General features: G+C 35.5%; 1 protein-coding gene and 1 long non-coding RNA gene across 5 annotated transcripts in view; one reads left to right on the forward strand and one right to left on the reverse strand.

The window, feature by feature from the left end:
• The window catches only part of cers5 (ceramide synthase 5), a 54,560-nt gene that overhangs the window by 20,200 nt on the left and 6,746 nt on the right, over positions 1 to 27,614 (reverse strand). For all 4 annotated transcript variants that reach the window (XR_015521068.1, XR_015521069.1, XM_087302386.1 and 1 more), the window contains 1 exon segment: positions 149 to 254. Coding sequence is in view for 2 of the 4 variants with exons in the window: in XM_087302386.1 (XP_087158512.1) it covers positions 149 to 254 (106 nt within the window). In the remaining 2 variants the exon portion in view is untranslated.
• On the forward strand, positions 16,789 to 22,848 carry LOC147838369 (uncharacterized). The gene is made up of 3 exons (XR_015521634.1): positions 16,789 to 17,535; positions 18,419 to 18,901; positions 19,523 to 22,848. It is a non-coding gene; the product is annotated as an uncharacterized LOC147838369 (long non-coding RNA).

The following is a 27,614-nucleotide window of genomic DNA, read 5'->3' on the forward strand; positions in this document are numbered from 1 at the left end:
GCAAGTTCTGACTTGACCTGTATATGGATTATTTGCAGCACAACCTCACTATCTCCAGGAATTTGTTTATGTTTGAAAGCATGAGAAGTGCAACCCATAATTTGAACGGTGTTGTTTTTCCATTGCGCTGGTTCTGTCTGAATCATACCTTTGTGATGGATGTAAACACTTTCTCCAGGACGGCGTTGGGCTGAGCTCTCCTACTCAACTCCGTCTGGATCTGAAGCATGGAGGCACACGGACCTGCGATGAACCTGCAGGAGGAAATAACAGATAACATTACATTTAATCCACGAGTCGTCAGGAAAAACAACTCAACTACTGATCGAGATCCAATCTCCACTGATGTGATGCATTTTAAAAGTTGAATGCTTGATTCTGATTGGCTGATTAGCATTCTAAGATGTGCTGTTATTTTTAGATAAATGCAAGGCTAAAGTAGTTCCGGCAGGTTTTGAGCACATTACAGCTTCATATCACTACGCTGAATGAGTCATTAACAGCTACAACAGTCACATCAAAACACAACAGAAGGCTTTGGTTGAGGAACTAGTCTATCATACATTAGCATTTTGAGGACAAAAACCTGACAAATGTCTGAAATACAACATCTGAACTGTGGCTTTAGCTTTGGGAACTATAAAATAAGTGAAATAATTGATGTCGGAATGTTGAATAATCAGAAAATAATGCACACTTTCATTGTGCATTATTTTATATTAATTTAACAGACCATCCTCAAATATTCTTCACATATTTTGCTTAAAATGTTCAACACTACAGAGTTTCAGAGTAGCTTCCCCAACACTGGTAATATAACTTTAACCCAGCTTAACCCAAAGAATTTCAAATTGGAGTTTGTTTACATTTAAAGAAACTAGAGATATTATTTAATTCAATTACTGAGCGGTTAAATATATAATATTAATAATAATAATCTAAATAATAATAAATAAATCAATATAAAATTTGAAAGATGAATTATTAATATTGGCAAAGCAGTGGCGCAGTAGGTAGTGCTGTTGTCTCACAGCAAGAAGGTCGCTGGTTCTAGCCTCGGCTCAGTTGGCGTTTCTGCGTGGAGTTTGCATGTTCTCCCTGCGTTCGCGTGGGTTTCCTCCGGGTGCTCCGGTTTCCCCCACAGTCCAATTGGGTAGGCTAAATTGTCTGTAGTGTATGAGTGTGTGGGTGTGTGTGTGTGTGGATGTTTCCCAGAGATGGGTTGCGGCTGGAAGGGCATCCGCTGCATAAAAACTTGCTGGATAAGTTGTCGGTTCATTCCGCTGTGGCGACCCCGGACTAATAAAGGAACTAAGCCGACAAGAAAATGAAATGAAATTATTAATATTGAAAGAATGCATTGTGTTCTAAGTGTAAGGTTATAGACACAACAATTAAATAAATGAAATATTGCAAATAGTCTAGTAAGACGAGCTCAGTTTTCTGAGTGGCAGTCTGCTGTGGTTTGCCTCTTGGTTTTATCAGTTCAGAAATCTGTCCTACGGATACACAATTTCAGCTAAGTGTTCTTGATTACTGTGTGTGGTTTATCAGTGGTGAAGCTAATAAGAATGTGGCAGTCCTTCACATGAAACGTCTTTACAATTGATTAACAGTCAAATAAGAGTGACAAATGGGAAAAACAGCAGAATCAGTGATAGAAACAGGACTGCTGATGATTCAGATTCCACTGTAAAGACAGTAGTGTTAAAACGTGTATCAAGCCAGTTTGTTCAGATCAAGTCACTTTACTCAGACCAAACCACCTTGTGCAGATTAGGTCAGTTTGGACCAAGCCAGTTTGTCCAGATGAATTCAGCTTATTCAGATCGAGTTTGTGCAGGTAACGTCAGTTTATTTTCAGATTGTTCAGTGTAAGTCAGTTCATAGAGTTCAGATCAGTTTATTCCAATCAAGTCAGTTTCCACCAACCAAGCCAGTTTGTCTAAATGAAGTTAGCAGATTCAGACTGAGTTTGTGCAGATGAAGTCAGTTTATTTGAGATTGTTCAATGTAAATCAGTTTATATAGATCAGGTCAGTTTGTTCAGATCAAGTCAGTTTATTCAAACCAAAAGAAGTTTGTTTACATTAGAACAGTTTGTTCAGATCAAGTCAGTTTACGCCAAACAAACCAGTTTGTCAAGATCAAGTCAGTTTATTCCAATCAAGTCAGTTCACACAAACTAAGCCAGTTTATCCAAATGAAGTCAGCTTATTTAGACTGAGTTTGTGCAGATGAAGTTAATTTGGTTCAGTTTGTTCAGACCAAATCAGTTTGTTTAGATTAGCTCAGTTTATTTAGATTAAGTCAGTTTACTCCAAACAACCCAGTTTGTTGAGATCAAGCCAACTTATTCCAATCAAGTCAGTTTACACAAACCAAGCCAGTTTGTCCAGATAAGGCCAGATTATTCAGAGTTTGTGCAGATGAAGTCAGTTTATTTCAGACTGTTCAGTTTAAGTCAGTTCATACAGATCAGATGAGTTTATTCAGATCAAGTCAGTTTGTCGAGATCAAGTCAGTTTATTTCGATCAAGTCAGTTTTCACTGACCAAGCCAGTTCGTCTAAATGAGGTCGGCTTATTTTAGATTGTTCAGATCAAGTCAGTTTATTCAGGCCAAAAGCAGTTTGTTTAAACTAGATAAGTTTATTCCGATCAAGTCATCAGTTTACACAAACCAAGCCAGTTTATTCAAATGAAGTCAGCTTATTCAGATGGAGTTTGTGAAAATAGAGTCAGTTTATTTTCAGATTGTTCAACTTCAGTCAGTTCATATAGATCAGGTCAGTCTGATCAGATCAAGTCAGTGTGTCCAGTTTACAAGTTTACAGTTTGTCAAGTTTACTCAATCAAGTCAGTTTATGCTTAGCGTTAGCTACCAGTTTGATGATTTAATAAACTTTGTGTAATTTAACAGCAAAACAGTAAAAGAAAAGACACAAATTTCTGAAAACTTAACACAAAATCAGCAATTATAGTCGCTAAATTTTATTAAATTTTTTTTCAAAATCCTGGAGGGACTGATTTGACTGAAATGTGTACCTAAATGTTTTGCTGTGATTAAACTACAATGCTAATTAGCAGTGTCAGCTAACACTAGTACCGTTTTTTATTATAGTTTGACAATGTATTAAACATCTAACATCAATTATTTAAATAAAAATCTGTGTAACTTCTCTTACAGTTTATCTGATAGAAAAATTTGTGATTCCTGTAAGACATATCAGGTAGATGTTAACAGTAACCTTATGCTAGCTGGAAAAACACTAAACAATAAAGAGTCTTGTTGAATTCTGAGGTAAGATTAGAAATCTACACAACAGCTCGAGCTAGTTTAGCTAGTCGGTCCTCAAACACGCACATTGTCATCCATCAGCGGCGTTTCTGAAGAAGCAGAAGCAGACGTTCATTTGACTCATGCAAAACCCTGCTACATTCCAGAAACTCTGTCCGAAGCGAAAACAAATGATTCTGACTCACTGATTAATGAACGCCAGAAGCTGACGACAAAACCGGGAACATTAATGACTGTGGCACTTCAGGTTGGTGTAGATCTGCAAACAAATAAATCAACTGGAGCTCGTTTTTGCATAGAATAATCCTGAGATTGTCAGGAGAGGTTTCTCCCCATTGTACATTATGAAGAAATCAAATTAGACTCAAATACATCCATGTCTATTTAAAGCAGGAAAGAAATAGAGCTTTGAATAATCTTGGATTTTCGATATAAGATATAAATTACGCAGTTTTACACATGTATGTATTTTATCTATTAGTTGTTTTCTTTTATATTTTTAAAAACTTTTTTGCCACTTGTTTCAACCCTTGTGCACTGTTCAAATTTACACTTAAAGTCAGAATTATTCACCCCCCTTTTGAATTTTATTTTCTTTTTTTAATATTTCCCAAATTATGTTTAACAGAGCAAGGACATTTTCACAGCATGACTGATAATATTTTTTCTTCTGGAGAAAGTCTGATTTGTTTTATTTCGGCTAGAACAAAAGTAGTTCTTAAATTTTTTATGAACCATTTTAAGGTCAAAAATTATTAGTCCTTTTAAGCTATACATTTTTCGATAGTCCGCAGAACAAACCATCGTTATACAATAACTTGCCTAATTACCCTAACCTGCCAAGCAAACCTAATTAAACTCTTAAATGTCACTTTAAGCTGTATAGAAGTGTCTTGAAAAATATCTAGTCAAATATTATTTTACTGTCATCATGGCAAAGAGAAAATAAATCAGTTATTAGAAATAAGTTCTTTAAACTATTATGTACAGAAATGGGAAGAAAATCTCTCTGTTAAACAGAAATTGGGGAAAAAATATACAGGGGGCTAAGAAATCAGGGGGGTTAATAATTCCGACTTCAACTGTACTTGTTATATTTTTGGTGAAAAACATCCACTGAATTAAACTGCTGTAAAAATACATCAGACAAATATATATATATATATATATATATATATATATATATATATATATATATATATATATATATATATATATATATATATATATATATATGTTTTTTTTTGCATAAATTTGTTAATCTACCTCACTCCTGATAAAAACTACTTTTTTTTTTATTTTTAGAAAATTACAGCACTTTAACTCTTTAATTGCCAAATTTACAAATGATGTCACTGATTTGGTGAAAAAAAAAAAAAACACACACACAAAATGACGTTTTTTCAATATAAAAAGTAATTGTGGACTGGATTTTTTTTGTACCAAGTCTTGGACATGTGAATGCTTAATAACAACCTTGGCTTTGATGCAATTTTAGATTTTCATTTTTCCTCCCTAATTTACTGTTGGTGGCGGTTTTTGCTGCATTGACTTTCATTATAACCACATTTGTTGGTGCACAAATACACAGTCTTTGTTTTTGTATACTCCATGAAGTTTTGAGAGCTGAGATGCATATTTTTTTTCTCAGACATATCAAGATAAGTGTGCAAAAGTCTCTCTTACACTCTCACAGACAAACATACACACACTTTAATTTGCTGTTAAACTCCACATAAAATCCAGAAACTAAGCTTTTTTGCACAAGGGTTAATGGTGCCAACTGATGATCAACAGTAAAAATGACAAATTTGACCTCTTCCTAACAGGGAAACACCACCAACAATCAAAAATGCATGATTATACGCTGTCATGGTTTCGCAATCAAAAATGTGGTTTTAATGAAAATCAATAGGCCAAAAACGGCCCCGAACAGTAAATTAGGAAGAACATGTCCAATACTTTGATGAAAGGTTGTAAACAAATCTAGTCCACAATTACATTTTATACTAATAATACATCATTTTGTGTGTTTATTTCACCAAAATCATTTGTGAATTTGGCATTTAAAGAGTTAAAATCTTGTAGTTTTCTAACTAATTTAGTAGTTTTAATCAGGGCAGAGGTTGATTAACAGATTTAAGCAAAAACATTTATAAAAAATATTTATCTGATACATGTTTACAGCCGTTTAATTTAGTGGATGTTTTCATCCCGAACATAATGAAAGGGTGCTAAAATTGCTTAGAGTGTATTGTTGGGTGTCAAAATAAGATTTGTCACTAAAAATTATTCTGCTAGCTGAAACAGAAAGAGCTATAGCCCAATTAAGACTCAAAATCACCCCAGAGTGGATGAAAACATCCCCAACAGCACACAAGGGTTTTCCGAACAACTGTAATTGAAAATATTCACTTTTAGAAAGTTACATATTCCCAAATACTCAAGTTTTAGAAAGTTTAGGAACATACATAGTAATAAACGTCAGTATTTGCTTAATTATTGTTAAATCATGTTATACAAATAAACAAAAATGCAACTTCGTAGTGTTTATTTATGAAAACACCCATTAATCATTTGTATTTAGAATATTACTGTACTTTACTTATTGCATTTAACACTTATAAACTTTGCTTCAATGAATCGATAGTCCAAAATCTTGGGTATACTTAGAAAATATGTTTTTGAGTTTTAGTATACAACTATGTATTTTATTCATTATTTGATGGTTTTCTTTAAAATCCTTAACATTCATACTTTTTAGCCACATTTTTAAAATAATAAATAATTCATAATTTTCTTAACATTCGGCACTAAAAATATTTACTCACATTTGAGTTTTACAAAGTTTTTTTGTTTTTTGAAGTAAGAACATACATACACAAATACTGCCAACTCTTACCATTTAATGTTAAATAATTGCATATATAATTTTTAAAAATATGAAATGTCGTAGTGTTATTCATAAAAACACTCCTTGATTATTTATATTTAGAATAATACTGTATTTTACGTCTTGTAAGTTATTGCAAAAAAAACGACAACTATGAGCAACAATATAGATGCAATATTCTAAATATGCCAGAATTGCTTATTTTTAAATTAAAATACTAAAACGTGTGTGGTGAGGGGGCGTGGCCGAGAGCCGTGGGAACGGAATGAGGCCGCAGCGTAAGTGATGCGCCTGTGGTGCACACCGGCCTCGAATCCCACGGATGGAGCTCTGGACTATAAGAGGAGGAACGATGGCAGAGGAAGCCGAAAGAGGACTGGGCCCGGGCATATTGTTTTACTTTTGTTTTCAGTCGTCCGTTTGTTTTGGTTTTGGTCCCTGTTATTAATAAATCATTTAAAACTGCGTCGGTTCTCCGCCTCCTCCTTTCTGGTGGCAAAAGGGCCCTAAACTTCATTACAATGTGTAAATAGAAATAGCAGATTTTCAGGTTTTCTTTTAATTTTTTGTTTATATCTGACAATTCTAACAATACTTCTCAAATTTGTAAGATACAAACTGGTATTTTCGAGTTTATATGCTGAAATTGTACGATATGAAGTTATAAACCCAAGAAAAAAAGTAATAATTGCAAAAAAATGTCAAAATTATGCAATATTTATTGCATTTCCAAATAAATATCACTTCTTTTAGTTATAAATCTGAATTCAAACTTCTTTTCACAAAATCATACATCATAATCTGACAATGAAAGTTTCTAAGTTGAAACTGCGAGACAGTCATTTATTTTATGTCTGTATTAAGGATGTCGTTCCCATTTTTAAGTCTATTAAATGGCTACATTTGGGGTCGAAAAACAAAAAGAATGTCAATATATAATATCAGAGTTATGAAATATGTCTTGCAGGTAATATATTAGTTTTCAGGCATTAGAAATATACATAGAAATGTAGTCATTTATTAGAATTAAAAATGTAAAGGACATCCTTAAAACAGACATATAATCTTCATAACTGCATTTTTTTTTCAGTCAATTAATCATTATCCACATTTCATAACCCCAACAGCCCTGTTCCTCAAATCCTCACACCAAATATCTCCACCAAACCTTTACAAAAACCCACCCCAGTCAATTGCTGGTCAAAGTTCTTCATATAAAACTTGCTCCACGTCTCTCAAACCCATAAAATCAGAGCAGCGATCGGTTTAATAAATACACTGCTTCGTAATGACCGATATACTCAACGGCCGTTGCAGAAATGTGTTGACAATGGCTGTTTTGAGCAGTTCATTAACCTAGAATTGGCACACGCCGCTGAACTCATGTCTGCAGGCCGGCTAAACGCACAAACACTACAAACTAAACTGCGGAATCTGACACAAGCTGTAAAAAAAAGCAAACATGACTAATATATTATAATTAAAAATTAGGAAAAGTTATTTTTTTGGAGTCTCACACTTGACAATTTTGCATTGCACCAGAGTTTATTGCCGGGTCAAACATGAAGCTGTGTAAACACTGACGTTCACTGTTTGACACATTCGCAATATTTTATGACGACGGGGTCAAAGTGACTGCTGGGGCTGAACTAAATATTAGCTCGCTTTTGGGCAACAATGAAATCTCAGACGGTTCAATAGTAAACAAACACTGGAAACAATGTAATAGTTGAGCTTTTCACTGGCGAGTCTAGGATACCTGAACTGTCTGTCTGCATTTGAGTTTTTGAACAGCTTTAGAACTTTAAAGCTCGTATTTTTCTGACATGATTATGATTTTTTTTTTTTTTTGCTCAACTTTCGTTTGGGTAAAATTATTTAGCATTACTTTTGCCCACTTTAGGATTTTTTTTTTCGTTTTTTTTGTTCAATTTTATTTCGATTGATTTGTTAGTTACTTTTTGATTCGGCTCATCCCGTCATATTGAAATATACCTCCTCAAGTTCACTCTTTTCTCAGAGTGAGGTGGATAGGAAAGATGTCACACGACTTCCATTTTGCAAACACGTAGACAATGTATTGTTAAAGACATCAGGTAAGAGGTGAAGGTCATCTTTGTTTTTATTTTATTCTACAGTTCAGTATAGGGAAGAATGCGGCGCACAGCGCTGAAGATCTTTTCTTTTCATCAGTTTTTACCGAGGTAAGGGGTTATTCATGAGTGAGAATTGTTTTGTTATATTTCTTTCTTTTGTTTGGCTTCACTATCCTCCCCTTACTCGAATGTAACTAATTTTTGTTTGATAGCTACTTTGTTTGAATTTGCTACTTTATTATTATATATATATATATATATATATATATATATATATATATATATATATATATATATATATATATATATATATATATATATATATTTTTTTTTTTTTTTTTTTTACTTTTGTTGGCAGTTCTGTTGTCAGTATTTTGCTTACACCCTCACATTGTAAGATTTCCACACTTTTTAAGTTTTATTCCTTATAAGTAAGTTTCGTGAAAGTTAGGACAGAAAGGCGTGAGCTTTGTCTACGACACAAATTATATTCCTGTACTCCACTGGAAAACAGAAACAAAGAACAATATTTAGAACAAAAGCTCATCATGACTAATACATTTTAATCAAATGTGATAAAATAAAGATGTTAAAATTGGTTCAATTAGTTAGAGACAAGTGACGTCACTCTCAACAATGGGCAGCAAGGGGCGTGAGAGTACCGCAGTACACCACAAGAGTTTTGCGATACGTATCGTGGTTGGTGTATCGCGATATTTTGGTTCGTCTTCCAATGCGACACAAAGTTTTAGCTTATAACTAGCTGTCAATTCAAAATGTTGGTTCGGAATTCTGACAGTTATGCAATTCGAATACAATCCATCCTAAAATAGTATTCGAAAATAATACATTCGAAAACTGTAGTATGTTGAAAGAGTATGCTAAAGGTTCCTGGATTGTCAACTATTTCCGGTAGAAATTCAAATTATAGAACCATCCATACTCTAACTGCTAATATTGCACACAAAACATTGCGCAATGGACATAAATTCAATTAGAACTACAAACACAGCTAAAAAATGTGTAAAACTACAAAATCGGCAGATGCACAAGGCCAACCGTCAAGTAATAGCTATACATTTCTTAACAGAATTTATTGCAGACTCAAACATGAAGCTGTGTAAAAACTGACATTAACTGTTTAACACATTCGCAATATTTTACGATAATGGGGTCAAAGTGACTGCTGGGGCTGAACTAAATACTAACTCTCTTTGAGGCAACAATGAAATCTCGGGCGGTTCAATAGTAAACAAACACTGGGAACAATGTAATAGTTGAGTTTTTCACTGGCGAGTCTAGAATCTTTCAACTCATTCTAGAACTTTAAAGCCCATATTCCATTTTAGTTTCCATGGCGACACAAAGTTCAATTAAAAAGAGTGGCTAATTCGAAATTTTGATTTGGAATTTCGATAGTTTTGCTGCATCCTAATTCACATCCTATCTGTCCTGAATATTATTTGAAAATAAAAACATTCAATAATCGTGGTATTTGAAAAAAAATGTATGCTAAAGTTTCCCGTATGGTCAATTTCCAGTAGAAATTCGAAATGTCGAGCCATCCGTAGTCTAATCGCTAATGATGAATTTAACTAGAACTACAAACGCAATTAAAACAATTTCACAAACTACAAAGAAGGTGGATGGGCTAGACCAAAATGTCAAGTAGAGAGGCAATAACATTTTTACAAGAATTTATTTCTGGCTGAAACATGAAGCTGTGTCAACACTGACCTTCACTGTTTGATACATTAGCAATACTTTATGGTGAAAGAGTCAATGGGGGTGAACTAAATATTAGCTCACTTTTGAAATCTCAGACGGTTCAATAGTAAACAAACACTGGGAACAAAGTTTTCACTGGTGAGTCTAGAATCTCCCAACTGTCTATCTGGAGTGCATTTTTAAACACCTTTAGAACTTTAGAACCTGTATTCCGTTTTAGTTTCCATGGCAACACAATGTTCAAATTAAAAGGGTGGCTGATTTAAAATTTTGGTTTGGAATTCTGCGTTTCAATTCGCATACAATTTATCCTAAAATAGTAATCAAAAAGAAAAAACAAAAACTGTAGTGTGTTAAAAAGAGTATTCTAAAGGCTCGTGGATTGTCTACCATTTCCAGTAGAAATTTGAAATATAGAATTGTCCATACTCTAACCGCTAATATTGCCCACAATACATTGTGTAATAGACATACATTTGAACAGAACTACAAACGCAGCTTAAAAAAAAAAAAAAAAAAAAAGTGTAAACAAACTACAAAAGTGGTGGACAAGTGAGACCAACTCTCAAGTAGAGAGGCAATAATTTCTTTACCTTTATTGCCGGCTCAAACATGAAGCTGTGTAAACACTGACATTCACTGTTTGACACATTCACAATATTTTTTATGACGACAGGGTCAAAGTGACTGCTGGGGCTGAACTAAATATTAGCTCGCTTTTGGGCAACAATGTAATCTCAGACGGTTCAATAGTAAACAAACACTGAGAACAAAGTAATACTTGAGCTTTTCACTGGCGAGTCTAGAATTTGCCAACCGTTAGTCTGGAGTGTGTTTTTGAACACCTTTAGAACTTTAGAACTCCTATTCCATTTAGTTTCCATGGCAACAAAAGGTTCGATGAAAAATTTGATTTCGATTCGAAACTTTAGTTTGGAATTCTGACAGTTACGTTGCATCTCAATTCAGATACTATCCATGCTAAAATAGTATTGGAAACAAAAAAATATATTTAAGAGCCGTAGTATGGTAAAAAGAGTATGCCAAAGGTTCCCGGATGTTCTATTTCTGGTAGAAGTTCGACGTTTAGAACTGTCCATACTCTAACAGCTAATATTGTCCATAATACATTGCGCGTTAAGGCTGATTTTTACTTTATGCAATAAGTTTCCATCTAAAGCTCCTCCATGAGATTCGACACTTTTAAACACTCGATCCATCTGGCTCATGGCTTTCAGTCACCACCCACACTTGTCAACACTACAAAGCCAACCAATCACAGATATTGTGATGCACATTGTTGCGATGTGTAGGCCAGTTGAGTCAGCGTCGGCATCAACAACGGCGGGGGCTATGCAACCACGCAAAGGCTGCGCCGGACCATATGAGTACGCTTGACGCAGATATATAAATCAGGCTTTAGACGTGACTTAGATTAGAACTACAGACTCAGGTAAAAAGTGTAAACAAACATGGCTGACACGCAAGACCAACCGTCAAGTAGGGACACTTTGGTATAGATGTTTGAATGACTATTAATTATATCTAGTCTACAGGAAAATATAAAAAATTTTCATGCTATATTTATCTCCAACAATGTGAACTTCTATAAAGATATACTTGGTCAGTAACTTCGGTAATAAATAATAATGTAAAGACCTGAGGAGATTTCTCTGCATGAAAGACTCGCGACTGGCAGATTCACCTGCCGCTGAATCTCCAATAAGGTAGGAAATTAAATATAAAAGACATGTGGATGATGTGTCGAGATGGTTGACATAACTAAGCAAAATAACGGTCTTTTAATGAGGATGTAGCATGTCCCAAAGCTTGCACACTCTTCTGTTATAAACTCAAAAGCATGTATTACTACTTCACAACAAAGTACATACATTTAGGGCATAATATAAATAGGCTAATTGGGATGCAACAATGCATTGTAAGTTGTAACTGTGCTGCTCGAAGAGTTAATCTTCAATGCTGAAACCTCATTCATTAAAGCTGCTGTTGGCCTGTCGGGTCACGTGTGCATCTGTGTTTTGTTTCGGGCGAGTGAACGGCAGAAATGGTGGGACGTCTGAAGACACAAACCGGGGGAAAGAAAAGCTGCACGTGGGATGAGCACTTTTCCTATTTACAGACAAAAGAAGGCCTTGTCGTGTGAACACACACATGATCTTCTGTCGAGTATAAAGCTGTGTGTATCTGCACACAAGAGTCTGAAAGCTGCAGATACTGATGCTCTTCATTGGCGTTATTTTGCAATAATCAATGTGTGTTCACTTGAGAAGGAATGTGGATTAAGAAATGGTTGTTTTCTGAGAAATTGTTTGTTGATTTGAATGATTTTTGAGATAAAAATGATAATGAGTCTAAGGCGGGACGTCCATTATGATGACTGTATCAAAAAGTGTCTAAAAATGATCCTATAAATATGCAAAGTATAAAATTACATTGTCGACTTTATTGTTTCACATCATTTGTGATATTAAAAGGTTAAATAATTCAGAGATACACATGTTTAAGGCAGAAATTAAACATTCATTTATTCATTAACATCCGCTTTTCCAGGGTTGGGTAGCGAGGGCAACAGTGTCAGGATAGAACCCCAGACACTTCCTCCAGCTCCTCAAGGGGGATCCAGAGGCGTTCCAAGGCTAGCCGAGAGACATAGTCCCTTCAGTGTGTCCTGGGTCTTCCCTGAGGCCTCCTCCCGGTGGGACATGCCTGGTACACCTCCCTAGGTAGGCATCAAGGAGGCATCCGAAACAGAGGCCCACGCCACCTTAGCTGACTTCTTTCGATGTGGAGAAGCCGTGGCTCTACTCCGAGCTCCTCCCAGGTGACAGAGCTCCTCGACCCATCTAAAAGGGTGTGCCCTGCCACCCTACGAAGAAAACTCATTTCAGACGCTTGTATCTGTATCTATTGGGGGAAAAAAAACGCTCCTCTTTACTGTCTTTCCCTCTCCGCTTCACACACACACACACACACACACACACACACACACACACACACACCAAACTGCAGCCCCGCCCCTCAAAGGACCCGCACAATTTACAACACGTGTAAACATAATGGTTGTTTGTAATCCAATATGACTTTTCTGTTATTATCAACATGTTGCTTGCCATGTGTTGTTGATGTAAGAATGTATTCAGTTTGATCGGAATATTCACAATGATTTTAACGAGTGCGCGTTAGAGCTGCCACTGCACACACACACACACACACTGTGAGGTGGGGAATCCAGTCATAGGAGCTCTCAACTCGCCGCACATTCTGCCTTTATATTCTGCTCTGTGTTTGTCATAAAGTCCTGCTCAATGCAGGTTTTGTATCAAAATGTGACTCCGAGGGCAAATCTGCTCCCGCATTTGAGTGAAACTCTCAGCAGTTCATCAAACTTTTCATCGATCATTTTCCCCACAATTGACAGCAAGAACGAACATAGAAGCGTAGTCTGATCGACAAGCAGCACCAGCATGTGTTCAAAAGAATCTAAAACGCCAAATAGGATGAATCTATGTCACATATCTAAAGTAATACTATCTGTATCTAGCTTTTCGCTTGTACGGTGGCTCTGAACAGTCAAAACACCTCTAAGAAAGGCTTTTCAGACATGACATATTTGTACATCACTGTGACATGTTTTATTCAAGAACATTTGAGCTGGCTTCAGCCCTTAGCTCTTCTCTTTTCATTTTATTGAAAATATATTTAACTTGCTTGTTGATTAAATCCCATTTTGTTATTTAACCTGTTATTTTTACGCAACAGTCTTATGCATGTTAATTTGTTACGAAGACAATGAAATAATTAATTTTTTGCATGTTGATTTATGTGAAATCGTGAATATAAGTCTATACAATCACCTTGCAATTTTGAAATAATAGCTTTTTTGCTTTGAGCATAAACTATTCCGTTTATAGTAGCGGTTCAATCTTTTCTGAAGTTTGCTGTATAAAAATAAAACACTTTGAAATATTTATAATTATCGGCCTATATATATATATATATATATATATATATATTGGCTATCGGCCTCCAAGTCTGAGGAGATATTAGTTATCGGTATCGGCTAAAAAAATCTATATCGGTGCATTCCCACAAAACACAATTCGTAAATACATAAATCCAATTCGTAACTTCAAAACACAATTCGTAAATACACAAATCTAATTTGGAAATTCAAAACACAATTAATAAAAATACAAAACAATTCGTAAATTCAAAACACAATTCATAAATACACAAAACACAATTCGTAAATACACAAATCCAATTCGTAACTTCAAAACACAATTCGTAAATACACAAATCTAATTTGGAAATTCAATACACAATTTATAAAAATACAAAACACAATTCATATATTCAAAACACAATTTATAAATATATACAAAACACATTTCGTAAATACACAAATCCAATTCAAAAATTCAATACAGAATTCATAAATATACAAAACAATTCATAAATATACAAAACATAATTCGTTAATACACAAATTTAATTAATAACTTCCGAACACAATTTGTAAATGCACAAATCTAATTTGGAAATACACAACACAATTCATAAATATAAAAAAACACAAATCAAATTTGTAAATTCAAAACACAATTTGTAAATTCACAAGTAAAAAATCTGAAACATTCACCCAAATTAATTGGATTTGTGTTCTTATGAACTGTGTTTGGCATTCACGAATTGTGTTTGTATATTTATGAACTGTGTTTTGTGTTATTACAAATCATGCTTTGAATTCACGAACTGGATTTTGAAAGTATATAAACTGTGTTGTGCATGTATTATTTTTTTGAGACTGATCTGGCTCCATAGATACAAGCAGCTCTGTTTCAGTGCGCAACAAGAGGAAGTGAGGCATCCGCCATAGCTCAGGGTCAAAAAGCCGAACGTTTGATTCATTCCCATTACATCACTGCCGTCACACGCATCATTTCTGGCACAGATTTCGCTGATGTTGTCATAGTGGGGATTCAGAACGGTCAAACAGGGTTTTTGGCCATATGTGTGTTTCGGCTCAGCTTGCTTGCTAACAGAAGGGTTAATAGCGTCTGGCATTCTCTGGCTAACTCGATTAGAGTCTCTGATAAGTGAAACATGACCTGAGCCTGTCCTGAGCTGCCAGAGATCCGTTCTCTGTCTCTCAATGTCTTTGTCTTTTAAACAAAAACGTAGCATATGACAAGGTTAAGTCAACATGAGTGCGAGAAAGAGGACTGATAGCTCAACATCTGATAGTGAAAATTCAGCTTAAAACTATTTTCGGTGTTATATTTCTTGGATTATCTTAGGATATTGGTGTAAATGTTTAGTTTAATAAATGGTTACAAATCTCAAATTCTTCACTGTTAAATTACTCTTGCTGCCTTAAATTTAGTTGAATCAAATTAACATTTCTAATCATTTAAACTGTCGTGAAACAATGAAAAGCCACGTGCAGCCACCGTTGCTTCTCTCCTGAACTTGAAAATATGACTGACAGAATCGCAGAAATTAGAGCTGCACAATTAATCGTTAAAAGATTGCAATCTCGATTCAACCCCCCAGACGATCTTAATCCAGCATTTCTACGATTCTGCCAATCATATTTTCAAGTTCAGAAGAGAAGAAAAGGCGGCTGCACGAGTCTTTTCATTGTTTCACACACGTTGCTCAGTGACATGGACACCTCCAAATAATGTTGAATGAGTCACATACTGTATTTATAAGGTATAATTCACCTACAAATTTCATTTTCGTCTTCATATGATGTTTTTGCGGCCGGGAAATCACACGTGACGTAAGCTGCTGACCGTGAACTGTTATCACAGAGAGGGTGCGCTACTATAGCGTCTACTATAGTGAACAGAAGCTGCATATGTTGTGAGTAACAGGTAATACAGTTGTATAAGAATATTCAGTATGTGCCACAAAGTGATCGTTTGGGAGCCGCGCGCAAAGCATGAACAAGCACTTGGGAGTGAAAATGAAACCGAAAGTGTGCACTTCATTTAAATGATCATATCGCATTTTAGAGTTATGAATACGACAAGCATTTGATATGTTTTTTTCTTTCATAGCAAACCCACAGATGTGCATTAAATAAATGTTTACAATGTCAGTATAACTACTCTAGCCTATATATTGTTGAATATAATCTGATAATGGCAAATGTCTGATTTTACAGTAAATAAATTTGTCTAATATAACAGATTGCAAGCATATCTCTCAAACATAATAAATCAACATCAGAATTATTATAAGTAGAATAGAATTATTTATAGAAACTAGTAGACCTACACATAATATTATTATCGATGTTGTGCCATATCATACAACCAAAATCTATAATGTTGCATCCTTAATAGTTATGCTGTTTAAAACATACCATATAAATGTGTCTGAATGCAGAAGAAGCCTACTTCAGCAATGCACTGCTTTTGATGTGCGAAATTTTGAATGTTTGTAAACAAAAACAAAAAAAAGTCAATTGGACAATGCAGTTGTTTTAAAATACAATATATTAACATTTTAATGTAGAAAAAGCCAACACGGGTGTCTTTATAAGCACAAATACAGCATACAGGCTCTTATATGCAGTTGTGTCATCACTCATATAGCAAGTCATATCTCTCCGGCCCTTTGTTTGGGATGCTTTTCATAAACCGACCCCCGTGTCAAACTAAATGAATAGCCCTGGTCTAGGGGGACAAACCGAGATCGCGATCTTTTTTCGATTAATCGTGCAACTCTACATAATAGCATCCTAATGTTTAAAAAAAATATAATCAAACTCTTGGAGGTACATCCCACTTTGGTGACCCCTAATAAATAAGGGACTAAGCAGAAGGCAAATCAATGAATGATCAAACTCATTAAAACTTTACTTTCTCTTTAAAAACACAGGAAGCTGAAAACATCAAGAGCCCTTTTAAAGGTTAATTAAGCGTAATGATGCATTCAACAGAACTTGACACTTATTTATAGCCGCGTGCATAAGGCAACCGCTCGACGCATCGCATGACTCAGTCAAAAAACCCCAGCAGAGCTTCAGTCCTGGAGTCCAGAGCATTAACTATTCAGTGGCAGACTCCACTCCAGAGGGACGCAACCTGGAAACACACCATGACACTTCAGCAGGGGCTGAAAACATTGAGCAACGGCTTACGAAAGCAGAAGTCATGATGATCTGATGCCATCGTTATGAAAGTAAAACACATTCCTTCAGGAGAATGAGCCCAAACAAGCACGGCATGAATAAGAGTGTGTGCATGTGTGAGTAATGGTTGCGGAGTGAATGAAGGTGGAGTGAATGTTTTGAGTCCTCAGGCAATATTAAAAGCACACACAGATATGTGTACACACAAATAAAGCGAGTGCTATTGTGTTAATACCACAGAGATGTACAATAGATAACAGATCAAATCTGTGCCTGAAACAAACGTTTAAGCAGGAAAATTTTTAATCAGAATCAATAAATCATTGGACAAGAGCTAAACTATACATTAAGTGTCAGGGTTCTGCCACCTTGGTCTTGTAAATTCTTGTTTTGGTGGCAGAGCTCTGACACTACTCATGTCTGGTCCTGTGTCTGTCTCTGTGTGCGAGCGCGCCGTCGTGGGTGTATGCAGAGTGTGCGCGCTCCTGCTTGATGCGGCCGCGCGCGCGCTCTGCGTCCCTCAGACGCATGCGCTCTTGTACACGTGTTTGTGTTTTCGTCTGTCAGCAGCGTGGTGTTTCATTCCCAGCGTCTCAGTCTTGTCGGTTTCGGTTTTGGTCGGCGCTGGGATGAAGCATGCACGCTGCGTGTGTGAGCGCACGGTGAGTGTTTTCATTCATCGTGTGCTCGTGTCTTGCGTCTTTTGTCAAAGCACGTGGCTCGGTGTTTACATTGTGGTCACGTGCTTTTGTCGTGTGTTTCAGTGTTGTGTTTGTTGTCATGAACATGCGGTTAATGAGTTCTCTCATTGGCTGCATGTTCTTGTCCTGTTAAGTGAGCGCATGGCTTGAGTTGTCTCTCTGTGTCATGCGCTCTCCCGTCTATTGTCTTGTCCCACCCTCCTTGTTAACCCATTATTAGTTAATTGTGTTCACCTGTTTGTGTGTTAATTTTCTACAGTTTATATACCCCTCACTTTTGCTGTCCTGTGCCAGTTCGTCATCACATGTTGTCGTTTGAACCCTTGTCTTGTCATGTTTCCAGTCCTGTTCCTTACCAGCCAGCCCAGTGAAGTTTGTTTGTGTATGTATTTGTTTTGTTAATGTTTTCCCCCTCGGGGTAGTTTATTTTGCATTTTATTTTATGTTTATTATTTAATAAATTCCCCATTTTCCTGCACTTGAGTCCTCGCTCCTTTTTCCCCCATTTCCCCTCACCAACCCTGACATTAAGACAATCAGTCTTTTTAAACAGACACTGGTACAGACTAGGAATGCTCAAAACAATCGATTAACCATTAACCAAAAAGGTGCATTTTTAACCCATTAATAGTATCAGTTTAACAATTAAAAATATTATTTTCTATGTTTTTTTTAAGTTTGGCTGAATAAGAGGCTGATCACACTGAACCTTTTTTTTTTTTGTCCTAAGAGGTGAATCTTTTAAATGGTTTACTAACAGCCATGAGTGTTTTGCACGCTGCTTATTCGCCCTGCATGCCTCACGTTTTTGCTGTTGCGAGCTGTGTGCTCGCAGTTGAAATTAGTCAACCCTGAGCGGTAGAGCTGTGAACCTACACTAGTCTCACGGTTCGGTTACGATTATCATGCCATCGATTCGGTTCAATTCGATATTTTGGTGCATCACGGTGCATTGACGGTGCTTTTCATACACAGTTTTATGTTTATGTGTGTGTTTGTGTGTATGTGTGTGTGTGTGAGAGAGAGAGAGAGAGATGATGTATTTTTTATTTAGTGCCATGTCAGCAACCAAGGCTATCTTCATGGCAGGAATCTTTCAACAATAAATATACAGTTTAAAAATCAACAAACAAAATAAAACATAAATTAAATAAGATTTTTTGTGTTAATACATGATAAAAATTCTAAAATCTTTTCGGGTGTTACTTTGTCAAAAATGTCCTTAAAAGAGTTCATTTCATAAAAAGTTCTTCTGGAAACAGTAAAAGCAGGACAGTCCAGTAAAATATGTTTTACAGTAAGATGAGTTTTGCAGCACAAACACTGAGTAGGGTTTTCACCTTGGAGCAAAAAACCATGTGTTATTCTCGTATGCCCAATACGACATCTGGTAAAAACTACTTGATCAAATCGATTCTTAAAATGTCTTAAAATTCTGTGTGAAACTTCAGGTTGGATTTCATGTAGTTTATTGTTTTCTATTTCATCCCATTCCTTTTGCCACTTGTTTAAAATGTAAGCGTTGATAAAAGGTTTCATCTCTGACGGAGGAATTTGGCATTTGTTCACTACTTGCTTCAAAGCATCTTTAGCAGCTGCATCAGCTCGCTCATTGCCTAAAAGTCCGACATGTGAGAGAGAGAGAGAGAGAAATGGAGTACTTTCATTCTCTCGATCTCAGTGAAATAGGGGCTTTTGTTGTATATGTCAGTGAAAGACTAATCCAGCAAACACACACAGTGAAATTGTGCACAGTTTATGAGTTTTAAGCGTTGTAAATACTTGCGTTCGCCTCCCTCGCGACAGAGCACATATGAGGTAAATGACGTCAGTAATAACCGGTTATGGTTATTACTAAACCGATACCAAATTGTCTGCGTCTGCATCGTGGTGCACCGAAGAAATTATTAATTTTGACACCCCTACTGAGCGGAAAACGTTACGTCAATCGTGGCTTTTTCATTCTTCAATCGGATATAAGCAGAGGTGGGGTTTCCGTTGAGGTGACAGCAGTGTTTGTGTTGTCAAGAAGACTGCGCAGAACTTTTAATGATGTGGAGAGAATAGTGCTTGCTGTTTCAAGTTACCCAGAGCTGTAAGACTTTACAAATCTTAAATTTTGCAATATTATTAAATATTACAATTCTAACAATATGGACATAATTATAGATAGACAGGTTTTTCACCAGTGTAAGTTTGGAAATATGAGGGGAGTAAACCAAGTAGACACCTAGACCTTGTTTTGGAGCCTGACGCGTTTCCCCAGTTAGCGCGGTTCGTTTGGCATATGTGAATCCAGCAATCGCGCTCGGATTTGTGCCAAAACAATCGGTCTGAGATCACCTAAATGAGGTGGTTTCGACTCGATTTTAACGAACTCTGGAGCGGATCGATTGTAGTGAGAAAGCAATACGATCCGAACCAAGCTATATCACAGTGTATTATGAATATGTAATAGGCATATATATGAAGACTGAATGATAGGGCTGGAGGTCATTCCTACTGGTAAATGTGTGATTCATGTCAAATACGAAAGTGAACGCATGCTAACTATTAACGAGAGCTGTTTATACGTTAGGAAAATTGATCGAACTGCAGTCTTGGTCTATCTGTTATTTCACTCTATAATGAAGAATTCTAGCCAACTGCTATGTATGAGAAAGTCTTATTATTTCTGGAGACGATGTATGTGGGTGTCACCATTCAAAATTAAAGCACAGATTTTCGCTTATACTGTCTTATTGCTTATGGTCATAAATAAAAATAAACGTGACTTGTTTTTGCTATTCTGGTCCGTTTAGAAACTTTAAAACTTTTTAGAACCGCACTAAGAACAAAGAGCAACATTGTAACAATTTTAATCCCGTTTCAGAACAAAGGAATTGATCCACAGGTGTGAAAGCAGCCTTCTAAACTAACAAATGCCAATATGGAACAAAGATATGCCAATTGTACCAGCAATTCTAGAGCCAGCTATACATATGTGTGTGTGTGAGAGAGGTATCTGTGGTCTTCAGTCGGCACTGATGAATAAATGAAGTCACGCAGACGTTCCCCCTGAAACCAGACCAACCCCACTGGACCAACTAGAGTAATTGGCCTCCACTGAGACTCTGGGTCAAAGACGAGCCTCCAGGACATGGTGAAACATGACAGGGGTGCGTGTGTTTGTGTGTGTGTATGCTTGACAACACACTTCTGCAGAACCAACAGAAAGAGCCTCAGTGATGGAGATTCAATGCTGGATGTTCACTCTAAAGCACTGGTTCCACACAATTCCTTCAAGTTGTCCCAACACAAATCGATTATCGTTCATTCATTTTCCTTCAGCTTAGTCTCTTATTTATCAGAGTTCGTCACAGCGGAATGAACTGCCAGTGCCAACTATTGCGGCATGTTTTTACTGCAACCCAGTGTTGGGAAACATCCTTACACACTCATACATTACGGCCAATTTAGTTCAGTCAATTCACCAATAGTGCATGTGTTTGGACTGTGGGGAAAACGGAGCACCTGCACCAACACCGGGAGAACATGCAAACTCCAAATGCCAGCTCACCAAGCCGGGACTCGAATCAGCAACCTTCTTGCTGTGAGGTGATAACGCTAACAAAAAATTGCTTAAGTTAATTAATAAAAAAACTCAAGAATTGTGTTGATTCAGCCCATTTTAAATAAATAGTTGGAACAAGCAGCAAAAAAAAAAAAAAAAAAACGTGTTGAAGTGAAGTGATGTTCCTCAGGAGATGTAATGACATTTACAAGGTCTTCAGTGAGAATGAGGTCTGGCTGGATTCTCAAGATTCACCTATTCATAAAACAAAGCTTTGCTGAAGGCAAAAATAACAACGAAACAATAATGACAACTTCTCAACAAGAGCTATTAAAGTAAACAAACCATCGGCTGAAAAAATGTTCCACAAATCTCCTTCATGTTGTTCCAATGTCCCAACACAAATCGGGTTCACTTAATCGTTTCCACAAGTTTAAGTGGATTGAACATAAAACAATGAAGTTGTCCCCAAAAAAACTTAAGAATTATTGTGGCTTCAACTCATTTTAAATGAGTAGTTTGAACAATTTTTTGAGTGTAACTTGTTTGTTAATTTGATTAATGAAGAATCATTGCATCTAAATTTAGTTTCTGCAGATATCAATGTCAAATTTAAGACCTTTAATACCCTTAAGTATTACATTTAAGACAAATATCACAATATCAAAACACTTATAAACAGAGATAATGCAAAATCACAAAATTTACATGTGTACTAGTGAAATATAGAATTACAACACCAAAAAAACCAAGCAACAACAAGAATGAAATTAAATGAGCATTAGATAGCGTTACATGAATATTGAAAAAATAGGACCTGTGCAAAAGTATTTTAAGACCTAGAGCAGTGAATTTAAAACTTTTTAAGGCCTAAAATATAGATTTTTAAATTTTAGACTTTTTAGGACCCAGCGGAAACCCTGTATATACTGTATAAATATAACAGAAATTTCATCAAATAGAAAATAAATCAATAAAAAGTCATTTAAATATTCATACAATTCAATATTACAAAAGCATTCAATGCTAATAAAGAAGTTGTTAATGGTAAAAATGTTTCTATATGAAATGAAGAGATATGAAATATGAAAAATAAAAATAGTATGAAATACAGATATAAACTGAAAGCTACTAATAATACCAAAGCCTAAAAAAATGACTAAATTATATACTATAATAAAAATCCAAATATACAACTAAAATCTGCATTTTTAAAAACAAAATTTCAGCATGTCATTGCTAACAAAAATCTCAAAATAGTGAAATGGTAAAATAACTAAATTAAATACAAATAAAAATAATAATGATACAATCATTCATTTTCCTTCACCTTAGTCTTTATTCCAGAGGCTGACACAGCAGAATGAACCACAAACTATTCCCGCAAAAGACTTGTGCAGCGGATACCCTTTCAGCCACAACAATATTAATAACAATTATAATTAGCAATAATAATAATAATAATAATAATAATAATATCTCAATGGCAAAAAAACAAAAATAAATTAATAATACTAATACTACTACTACTACTACTACTACATATCTCAATGCTAATAAAAAAGCTAATTAATAAATAGTATCTAAAAAGAAAATACAGAAAAAATTTAATTAATAAAAAATAACAACATCATGTTGACAAATAAACAAACAAATACAGGCTAAAGTATCTAAAATGAAACAAAAAATTATTTTGAATTTCAATAAATAAATTTAAAAAAAAAATCCAAAAGAATCTCGATGTTAAAATTATAAAAATGCAATTAAAATATTCTAAACTTAACATTAAAAATCTAAACATGGAAAATAATTAACCTTATTTAGTTCAATCCTTTAATTAAAAGCATCCTTATAATATTAGCACAAACATATTTTAACGTTTCACACCTATAAAAATAACCCAGACACGTGTAGTGATGCCTCGTGTCTGTCACTTCTGACGACTGGTTTCGATTGTCATTTTCAGTAATCACCCACAAACCACACAAGCGCGAAACGTCTCAAACGACAGGTTTCAACCGTTTTACCACAACCGGTGCAACCAGAGTCAACTGGATCGTTAAGACGTGAACATCTGAAGAAGTTTCTCCCAACAGGTTCCTCGAGATACTTCTCATTCTGCACATCAACAAACCCTAAAGACGTTTTCTTTGGAAGAAACACCATTCAAATACCATTAGCATGCAAGTGATATTAAAATCCCATCTAAAAGTTCACTCTGAACCCAGTTTTTCTCAAGCACTTTGGGTTTTAGACGTCAATCGAGGTCCTTCCCACCGAATCGTTCAGCTCTGGAATGTTTCTGCAGTCTATTCTTAGTCCTAAATCTACAATATTAGTTCAAGACGTCGAATGTGCTTCCTGCAGAAAGCCAACTGCAGATAGACCAAGGCTGGATCTTATGTAACATCATCATGTTATGACAGCAAACCTGGGCTTTGGTATAACTTTACAGTAATGTTTAGCTTGTGTGAAGCACGTTTATTAAAATGAGAGCCAAAAATGTGGATTCAGTCGTTTAAATGTGCTCAAACTGAAAAAAAAGTTGCTTATAAACCAATAAAGCAGTCCATATAAGATATTATGTTCAATGGGTGCATTTACGAACCATCGTTTTCCAATAAAAAACAAATAAATGAAAAAATGACGCAAATTTGTGGTCCTTTTTTGGACGAAAATGGCATTTTGTGGGTCTGAATATGTAAACAATTGGTTACAGGGCGCAAGGTTTTAAAAATAATACATTATTTCTATATTTGTGTAGTGCGTTTGGTCTATATACACATGCGAGTGCTTGACGATCAAAAACAACAATGGTAAACTACAGAAACGTTCGTGCGCAATCTCATAGTGTTTCTTTAAAAATCGATATCGCATCTACTGATCTGCCATGAAAAGGTCTGTCACAATAATCAATATATTGACTTATCGAAGTGCACATGGACATGAGCTCAATTTTTGGTCATGCAACATACATCATTCATCAATTTGTTTAATTTAATAATTGTTGTCAACATTCGATCAGGCTGCACATTTATAAATAACGTTTAATACAAATTTACATGTACATTCTTTACTACTGCTGTCAATGTTTACATTATGACAATAACTTAAATATTTAATTACAGAATCTTGATAACTTTAAAATGAAATGATTTGGTGCCTATTTGAATTATAATGCTGCTGTATAATCCTTATATAATCGTCAGCGGCATAAAATGCTCCTAAAATGACAATATTATCACTTACGCAATAGTTTCAGTGCTAATATATAATCTCACAGAGAAAAAGCATTAATCGTGACAGGCTTAGCCATGTACAGTATAATACCCGTCAGTCGCTTTCATGGACACATGTAAATAGGGATTATTTCGATAATATTGTCGGCTGTGTGCAAAAATATGCAAAACACAAAGGGAAGAGTTTGAACCTTCTTAATTAATAAAGCTAGCAATAATACAGAAATGCAAGTCATTAACGATTAGGGCCGTTTAAATTACGTTTTTGGATTTTGGCTGCATTCTTGTCATGTAAATGTAGCCTCGATTACACGTCGACGTGCCATACAAATTATTAACTTTGTATAGTTTTTTATTGTTAATAAAAACTTATTTAAAGTATAAACATGTTTTAATGTTTCAAACAAGAACGCCTAGTTCTCAGGACTGGTTTCACTTGGTTTTCTTGCTTATTGGTCACTGTTGTCTGTACGCAAAACCACAAATGCGAAAACTTTTCCATTATACATACATTGCTATGGTGTAAACATATCCAGAGCCTTCTGAAGTCATATGATAAGTATAATGAATGAGATTATAGAAATATAGAAACCATTCATTGCTTTATGAATACACAGTGTGTGTGTTTGAAATCATTTTCAGAGCTTGTCAACAGCAGTCTGCATTCATTTTGAAAGTAATAGAAAAGACATTGGCTGCGTCTGAAACCGCCTACCAGTCAGTAGGTACTGCATTTCAATTAAAATGTACTATTCGGCTGGTAAAAAAAGTATGTTCTATGCAGTATGAATGTGAGCAGTATGAATGGTATTCACATGTACAACATTCACCATTTTGTTATGGTCACATGACAGGGTCTCTGCACATTTTTTAACAGCAAATTTAATAACTTTTAAGACCTTTTTAAGTCCTCTAAAAAGAATATTTAAGACTTTACCTAAACAAACCAACAAAAAAAAAAAAACAGGAAAATGTTCAGTGTGACAACACAGAATGATGTGGTGAAGCATTAGCGTGGCACAACTCACCATAGCAACGCTCAAGATAGGTCAAAGGGACGCGAAAACTTTTATACCAAGTGTTGATTGACCTTACAACCCTGACAACGGGGTGCCGGTCTTGTCAGTTGACCAATGTCTTACATGCAAGTCATCCAGTATACAGTATAATACCCGTCAGTCGCTTTCATGGACACATGTAAATAGGCATTATTTCGATAATATTGTCGGCTGTGTGCAAAAATGTGCAAAACACAAAGGGAATAGTTTGAACCTTCTTAGTTAATAAAGCTAACAATAATACAGAAATGCAAGTCATTAACGATTAGGGCCGTTTAAATTACGTTAAATTTAACATTAAATTTAACCCCCCCATTAACAGTAAAAAAAATAATGTTTTTTTTACATGACAACAGCCTTTTTGAAAATAATAATGGACCAATCTAAAAACGGGTTACAATGTCAGTCAGTGTAGTTAACAATAATACAGAAATGTAAGTCATTCATCTTTGGGGCCGTTTACACGACACTGATTTTAGCCCAAAACACAAACTTTTTTTTCAACGTTTTGCTTATTTGTTTATGCTACAACACTTTTGGGACGAAAAAAAGAAAATGCAGAAATCTTAATTAAAAAATAAATAAATAAATAAATAAATAAATAAATAAACAAACAGTAATGACAAAAAATACATAGTACATACCCAGTCAGAATAGTTAAGAACAATACAGAAAATTTAAATTATTAAAAATTTATTAATTATACAACCCTGACAACGGAGTGCCGGTCTTGTCAGTTGACCAATGTCTGACATGCAAGTACAACTGTTTAGTTTTCGTTGCTGGGTTCATGGACTCATCGAACATTATGATGAAAGTGTCCTTGTTTGCCCGTAAAATTAGTTCCTTCTTTAGGTATGTGGTAGAGCTGTGAACCTACACTGGTCTTACGGTTCGGTTACGATTATCATGTCATTGATTTGGCTCAATTTGATATCTCGGTGCATTGACGGTGCTTTTCATACACAGTTTTATATTTTCTCCACGGCAGCAATTCTTGTATTAAAATGTATGAATATATTTATATACTATTTGTAAAACTATTTTGTCATTTAATAAAAACGGTCAGATATATAAACTGTACCTTTAAACAACACGAACATTTAGCAAATAATATAAACAAAAATAAACATCCCGCTGGCTTTCTGATCCTTGTCTTGTTCTCTTATACCCTTTTGATTGGTCACACCCTCAACAAAAATGGTTGCGATTGGCTCTTGCGCGCTGCGCTCTTCATTGTGCACAGTTTCTGAGTTTTAAGTCGTTGGAGTGTTGTAAATACTCGCGCTCGCCTCCCTCGCCATATCGCATATCAGATAAATGACGTCGGTACATAATAACCGGTTATGATTATTACTGAACCAATACCGAATTGTACGCATCTGCTTGGCGGTGCAGAGAAGAATAAATTAATCTTGACACCCCTAGTATGTGGCAACACCAAATCGTGCTAAATAAGCTGGTTTTTCCCTTCCACATGTGAATGTACTCGCACACTCTGAGTCAGGGTACATTGCTTGAAAAACTAGGTTGTTGTCCTCATTTGAGGTGTACGAGTGGTGGCGGCTTACGGTTTGAAATACCCACAGTATTTCGGCCTTAAGTGTAGCTGCATTCGCAAAGCTGCTGAAGGCATTGCTTGAAGTGGACGGCCTTGAGGAAGGCTGAGAGATCGAAGTGCTCGATGAGAACATACTTATGGGCAAGCGACTTGCCTGCGACGACACATACTTCTTGTGCTTTTCTGCTTTCATGTGTGAATCGAGCACTTTGTGGCCCATTGTCCCCAGTTTTATCGTCTTTTAACATTACTGGCTGTTTTCTTCAGCCAGCCCCGACACTTTTCGTCTTTCAACCAATTGTCATCAAACAAACATT

The sequence above is a fragment of the Danio rerio genome, chromosome 22, assembly GCF_052040795.2.
Source record: "Danio rerio strain M-AB ecotype USA chromosome 22, GRCz13ab, whole genome shotgun sequence".
NCBI lineage: Eukaryota > Metazoa > Chordata > Actinopteri > Cypriniformes > Danionidae > Danio > Danio rerio.